This window comes from Platichthys flesus, chromosome 16 (genome assembly GCF_949316205.1).
Source record: "Platichthys flesus chromosome 16, fPlaFle2.1, whole genome shotgun sequence".
Classification (NCBI taxonomy): domain Eukaryota; kingdom Metazoa; phylum Chordata; class Actinopteri; order Pleuronectiformes; family Pleuronectidae; genus Platichthys; species Platichthys flesus.
The window spans coordinates 1,875,789-1,883,179 of record NC_084960.1 but is presented as its reverse complement, the minus strand read 5'-3'; the positions used below and the strand labels follow the sequence as shown (position 1 = coordinate 1,883,179).

The 7,391-nt window shown below is 43.4% G+C and overlaps 1 protein-coding gene across 1 annotated transcript; it reads right to left on the bottom strand.

Annotated features, from left to right (window-relative positions):
- Positions 1-725: 725 nt before the first annotated feature.
- LOC133970465 (glutaryl-CoA dehydrogenase, mitochondrial-like) lies at positions 726-5,473 on the bottom strand. Its single transcript, XM_062407281.1, has 12 exons — positions 5,352-5,473; positions 4,553-4,665; positions 4,405-4,437; positions 4,148-4,288; positions 4,007-4,069; positions 3,605-3,775; positions 3,352-3,481; positions 2,420-2,636; positions 2,213-2,316; positions 1,995-2,120; positions 1,715-1,875; positions 726-1,437 (listed from the first exon to the last, which is right to left on the bottom strand). Exons 2-12 carry the CDS (start codon positions 4,650-4,652, stop codon positions 1,364-1,366), a joined length of 1,320 nt encoding a protein of 439 aa, XP_062263265.1. The 5' UTR covers positions 4,653-4,665; positions 5,352-5,473; the 3' UTR covers positions 726-1,363.
- Positions 5,474-7,391: the final 1,918 nt, after the last annotated feature.

The following is a 7,391-nucleotide window of genomic DNA, read 5'->3' as shown; positions in this document are numbered from 1 at the left end:
ACAGTGGAAGTCATTTAGATCATTTGAACTTCAAACCTGATTCAGACGTGGGAGTGATGCTTCTCCAGGTTCTGCTGCCTCCTGCTCTGTCCCTGGTGCTGAAGAGCTGAGGGGTTAGTCCACTGCCAGGTCCCGCCCCCTCCGTCGACCGCCCTTCTCTCTCTCTCTCTCTCTCTCTCTTCTCTGCCCACAACAAGCTTACAGGCCAGCGTTGCTCTTCCCTTAATTCCCTGGAGTTACTGAGAAAGTCTCTTCGTGGGGAATCAACCGAGCTCTGTCTGAAGCGCACGGAGCTATTTGTGCTGATCCATTCTCTTCAGGGTTTGCCTGATGAAAGGTGTGTGTAAGTCTGAGACACACACACACACACCACAACACGGCCTCACACACAACAAACTGATATTAAACCAACAAAATTCCTCCCGGGTATCTGAAAATAAAGGTGATAACCTGCATGTCACTTAATACATGTTCTTAACTGTTGGATTAGAAATAGATTTAGATTTAAAGTTACTCACTAGAACGTGAGAAACCATTTAGGTCCAAATATATCCGTCCATTGTCTCCAGTTGATCCTGGCTCAGGTTGAGAAGGTCATCCTAGATGTCCCCGTCCCTCAGCACGCTCTCCAGCTCCTCCTGAGTGATCCTGAAGGGATATGTTGTCCCTCCAGCTGGAGAGAATGGAGGTCCCCCCCCCCCCATAACATTGACACTGAAACTGTATATTGTGAATACAACACAGTTTATTGCACGTTCACATGCTCAATGCCGTCAAACTGCCATAGGATGAAGGTTCACTCCCCTGCAGACACTTAAATAACCTTTATTCATATCAAGCACCAATGACCTTCTGACCTCTGGCAAACCTGCAACGTTCTTACATCGTAGTGTTTCAGCCCGTAAAGTGCAACAAGTACCAGCTGCACAGAGACGGGTTTAAATGGATCAGAACCTACAGCTCATTCCAAATCAGAGTCTGAATTTATGAAGTTTTAACTTTTCATCATCAGTAACAAGCAGCAAATCTTGGATCTTGACCTTATTCAACGTTTCCATTCGTCTCTACAGTGAATGATGATGACGTCCAAACCGATCGAGTGAGAAACAAAGAGTTGGAAAAACACTGTTGTGACAGATATAGAAAAATATCTCTCTTTACAAATCTACATCTGAGTTAATTACACTTCATTAGCTCCGTCCCAGGCTGGTACGTTCTTTCAAAATAAAAGCACTTAATCTATATTTCACAAACCTGAGAAAAAAACCCATTTCCATTATATATAAATGACACTTGATCAAAACTAACTGAAAACTGCTTGTGTCTCATTTCTGACAGTACGCTCCTGATCAGAGAGTTGTCTCTATTTGTCCACGGTGAAGGACTGAAGTCCTGTGATGACTCGACCCAGGATCAGCGCGTGGATATCATGAGTGCCTGAGGACGACAGAGGAGAAGACCGATGACTAACAAGCTCAACAGCCTTGTAACGGATCAACAACTATATTAATATGAATTCCATGATAGGAGCTAAATGAACTAAAATGTGTGGGCAGCTGTTGAGAACTAATTAAACCTGTGCAGGACTGTGGGTGGGTACCAGTCAAACTCTGTGGGTCACTGGTACCGGTGAATATAATCCTTCAAGTGTTCAGAGGCTGTGCAGCAATTCAGCCAGATGAACTTCTGGTGACACAATCTGCTTCTTCCTCACCTTCGTATGTGTTGACGGCCTCCAGGTTCAACATGTGGCGGATGATGTGGTACTCGTCTGAAATGCCGTTTCCTCCCAGCATGTCTCTGGCCTGCCGGGCGATGTCCAGGGCTTTACCACAGCTGTTCCTCTTCAGCATGGAGATCATCTCTGGAGCCGCTCTGTTCACAAAACAATACATTTAAACCGTCTTCCACCGGGAGGGATCAGGACAGGACCTGAGGGATCAGGACAGGATGTGGTTTCACAGTTTCATACACCAGAGAAATGAGGAAATTACTTTTTCTCATCGATGAGTCTTCCCAGCTGCAGACACGACTGGAGGCCGATGGTGATCTCCGTCAGCATGTCGGCCATTTTCTTCTGCATCAGCTGATTCCTCGCCAGTGGCACGCCGAACTGGATTCTGGATTAGAGAGGGACATCACACAGATATATCATTCAGTGGATTGCACTCTAACGCAACAAGTGGACGAGTTGAGCTCGGTCTCTTCTGACCTGTCGAGTGTGTACTGACGAGCTGCGTGGAAGCAGAACTCTGCAGCACCCAGCGCCCCCCAAGCGATCCCATACCGGGCGTTGTTCAAGCAGCCAAAAGGTCCCTGCAAGCAACAAGAGGAGATGAGCAATTATTACCGTGTACAGTTTAAAGTGTTCTTTACTTTAACTGGCCTCTGTAACATGCCACCGTTTGACCCCACTCACCCCGAGGCCGGACACTTTGGGGAGCAGGTTCTCCTCAGGGACCTCCACCTCGTCCATGACGATCATGCCGGTGGCCGAGGCTCTCAGGGAGAACTTGCCCTCGATCTTGGGTGTGGAGAAGCCTTTCATGCCGCGCTCCAAGATGAAGCCTCGGATCTTCCCATCATCGCATTTGGCCCAGACCACAGCGACGTCTGCCACGGGGGAGTTGGTGATCCTGGGAGTAAAGGGAAAGGGGAGGAGACAAGTTATCTTACACACTGGAGAACACCGATAAACTGTAATGATGCAGAATGACAGTGGGTACGTTTCTGTTACTAGAATACATTTGAATAATAATTATATGACAACGTATGTCTTTCACCTTCCAAACATAGTTTTAGGAAGTTATAAAACTGAGTGAAAATAGAATGAATAGACTCAAACCTGGTTTATGTATCGAAGTTTAACTGTGAACAGCTCCACCATGTGGACAACTGACAACATAACAGGTCCAGTGCCACCACAATAACCTTTTAACTTTCAAACAGAAAAACTAAATTTCAACTTCAATTTCTTGAACAAAATGTGGTGAAAATACATACATTATGAAATATAAGTACAAAATATAAGAAATACTATAATATAGCATATAGTGAAAGAAAGAATGGTCACTAAAAGGTCACTAATGTTTGTTGCTGTTTTCAGATCATTAACTCTTCCTGACCTGATGCAGTATAAACTCTGAACAGTGTAAATACACCTGACCTTATGATCACATGCTTTATGTAACATGTTATTGTTATTCAGATGATCTGTGTTCTCTATCGCTGTAGAACTGCATCACACAGAAGATATTCAGCTGTTTGGTTCGTCACATTTCTGTCAGTGACGTTTCATCTGTTTCTTGTCCAATGAGGAGCTGGTGTTCACGTCACTTCACCCGGACTCACCAGGTCTTTGAGCCGCTGACAGAGTAGGTGCGACTGGTCGGGTTGTATTTGGCTCTGGTTTCCATGCCACTTGGGTCACTGCCGTGGTTCGGCTCCGTCAGGCCGAAGCAACCGAGGATCTCTCCACGAGCTGGGACAGAGAGAAAGAGAGAGGGGGGGATTACATCTCAGACAGGAATAACCAAAAAGCTCAGTCGCTCATCAGAACAGAGTCCAAGCTGCTGTAGACAGATACATGTGGTTGTGGTCTTACCCAGCCTGGGGAGGTACTTCTCCTTCTGCTCCTCGGTGCCGTAGGCATTGATGGGGTGCATGACCAACGACGACTGCACGCTCATGACAGAGCGGTAGCCGCTGTCCACCCGCTCTACTTCTCTGGCAATCAGACCATAGGCCACATAGCTGGTCCCAGCGCAGCCATAACCTGTGAGTCAGAGGCAGGGAGAGGAGTAAAGAACAAACAGATACAAGTGAAGAGAACAAAGTCCAGTCAAAGAGGCATTTGATTGCGAGACCAGTAGCTGACTATGGAAGTGTTGTGAAACTTTATATCTTAACAATAAAAAGCCAGAATAAACAGAAGGCATCAATTCTGTTGATCTCATCAAAGTCACCTGTTCAATCATGCAAAGCAAACAGACAGGTTCAGACTGACCTTTAATGGTTGGGCCAAGGACGCCCATCTCTCCCATCTCAGACACGATGTCTCTGTGGAAAACTGAGAGAAAAGGACACAACTGTCGTGTGAGCAAGACGTTAGACTACCAGACCGATTAAATATCCCTGAGTAACTCACCTTCATTCCTGTTTGCCATCAGGATGCGAGGCATGAGTTTCTCTTGGCAGTAGGTGCGGAACGAGTCCCTGATCATGATCTCCTCCTCCGTCAGCTGACCCTCCAGGTCCAAGCCGTCACGCCAGTCAAACTGGACCTTCGCTGTCAGACAATTAGAACGGGAACAATTCAAATACCTAGAAAAACTAGTTTGAAATCTGCTAGTTAAGAGATTATATTCCAGAATGGAACCTAGGATTAAAACATTTGTCCCTTACATGCTTTAGACTTCTTCTCAATCTTCTCTGCATCTGTGAAAATACAAATATGAGAATAAAATATCGTTAAAAAGAGAAAGACCTAAAACTATTACACGCTCCTGTATGTTGTTGTTATTGTTGTTGTTGTTGTTGTTGTCGTACTCACCTTGTCTGACAGGCGCTGCAGTTGTCTGAGCTCTGGAAGCTGAGATGATGACACATCTCGGAGGGTTGACCAGAAGACGACCCACAGCTCTCAATGCCATGATGGGAATTAGTCTGAGAAATAAAAACACTACTTATCTTTCTGCAACTCTCTGTTCACCGGGCTCCACCACAATCCTGTAAGCCGCCATGAAAACATGAACTCGTCTTCCTCGCCTCATTGCATTTATTGTTTCGATTCTTATATTGCTTTTAGCCTTTAATTGCTTGTTTCTCTGATTTATTGCTTTAATTTATCCAATGTCTCTTGCATATATGTTCTAAATAGGTAATTGCCCTGCACGTGTTTCCAGTTGTTATGTCTGTGAAGCTCTTTGTTATAACACACATAGTAAAACTGTCTTTTCCTGTTTTATTTAGTTATTCTGTCTGTTATAGCTTCTCTGGTGTTGACATCGCTCCAGGAACTGGTTCTTGTCACTGGTTTGAAACCAAGCAGCAGCTCGTGGGTGAGCTCCCAGTGGAAAACATGACTGAGTCACTTCCCCTCAGATGAACTCTTCACTGTCTCCTCCACTGGGACAACCTTTCAAAGCTAGCAGGCTAAGCTAGGCTAGGCTAATCCAGGTAGACTCCACCGTGGCTACAAGCTAACAGGGCTAGCTTACACAAGGGGACGTAATTACGATATTATAACAGCTTAACTTGTGTATGATTATGAAGTAGATGTCACGTGTTGAGTCTGAGGGTTCCACTGAGACAGCAGAAACCCTAGCAGCGGCTGTGTGAGGGTCTCTAACCTGTGACGTGCGGCTCCACCGTCCTTCCTCTGTGGACACGTTCCTGTCTGCCTGGCAAAACAAGACCTGACGTCATTACGCAAAGCACTCCGAGCGCCAATCAGGTGCCACGTTGAGTGCTACGTCATCGCCGAACCACTGCCAGTGATGCAATATTTGTAATCCTGATTATTATGTATTTATATATAAAGAGAGTAAATATAAAATCTGCACTACGACCCGTGTTTCTTTATTTGTAAACAATCATTGTTGAGGATCCGCCCTTTTAAGGACACTTCCGCCACAGGGGAGGATCCTGATTGGCTCGTTAGGGGGGGTGTGAACGCTGGAGGATTTCCCAGAATAAATATAGATACACGATAAAAGTTCACACGACTCCTCTAAATAAGTTCAGACAGGTCCTCAACACTCCACTGGATGAATAATCTATATATATATATATATATAACAGCTTGAATTACTTAAAAAAACCTAAAAGTTTTATAAAACTGGCTTTTCCTCTAAATGGGGTCAAACAGGTAGAGGTCAAATAGACACTCCCTGCTTGTTGAAAATCCACATCTTCACTCTCTGCAGCTTCAAATCTCTCCTTAGGTTTTCTGCTTTGAACATCTGTACCACACCAACAGCACCTGCAGCATTAGAAGTGATCTGTTCATTCAGATGCTATCGGATAGAGCTGGCTAGTGTCGGGTGTCTGCTAGTTTGTAATAACCAAGTAAAACTTAATTTGTTCAAAGGTTTCTGTGAGTGTCAGACGATTCAGACAGTCTGAAGCAGAGAATGTGACTCGGCTGCAAATTCACTTAGTTAATCAACATGTGGTGAAGTAAGAGCTTCAGAAAACAGCTGGTGCATCAAACGGATCAGTATTTCTGAGTATATTATGAAATTGTGATTAATAATACAATGGATAATAATAAATGTAATAATAATAAGCTAGTAGATCTAGATAGAGTTGGTCAGGGACTCACTTAGACCATCTGGAGGTCTGAGCATAATATGAAGCATCCTGTGTTTTTTCTGTTGTTTTATTACATCTAAAGATGAGTCACTAATCACTAAACAGCTGTTAACCCCTGAAACTCCAAAAGTGTTATGTGGACTCTTATACTTTTCACATCTGAGTGAACTGTCCCTTCAAACTGAGATAATCACACTTGTTTGTTTCTTACTATTTAACTCCAGCCGGGTTTTGAAGAGAAGAACAGTTCAAAGCATTCTCTGTTTTTTCACTTTGCTTTAATGGCGCAGTGTCAGTGGTCATAGATTCCTGTGATGTCTTAGATTTATGCAAAGTTTATATCTTTATACAACCTGAAGAGAACCAAATGTATTTGACCTGAACAGATTGATACGTCTTTAAGTAGTGATAGTGATAGCGCCACCTACTGCCATGTCAAATAGAGGTAAGCCTTGGACATAACTTTAATTCCATTTACAACAAACTTTCACTGTGTGGTCTACGTTAGAAGGTGTGGACAGAAACACACACGTGCGTTGATGTGGTGCGTGCACATGGATTTTTGATATCATACTTCCTGATATGATCCTGAACATTCACTGTCAACATGATGATTCAGACACCTTGTTGTATTTCTGCTTTAACCTGAGCTCAGTACAGCAGAGGCTGCAGGTTGTGAGCAGCTCCGAGTGCAGAGTCAGACCTGCAAGCTGAATTATGAATGAATATATTAGCTTTTATAATTGATGTTGTCTTGCATTGCAGTCAGGCCTATAACAGATATGCTATGTCACTGCGTTGCTGAGAAAAATTCACCTTGAATGGCTGATGAAGCACAAACACTAAAGAAGACCACGTGATAATGAATTGGTTTCTAGAATTTTATTGTACAACTTCCATTATCACTGCAAATTAGACAATTATAGTAACTCAGTGAGAGAGTAGAGGAATCTCAAGAGTTTTTTTTATTTTATTTTTACTTTCATTTTTGCTCTGAGAAGAGTAGAGCTATATATATATATATATATATATATATTATATATATCTTGATTTAATTTGTATATATTTTTTTATTT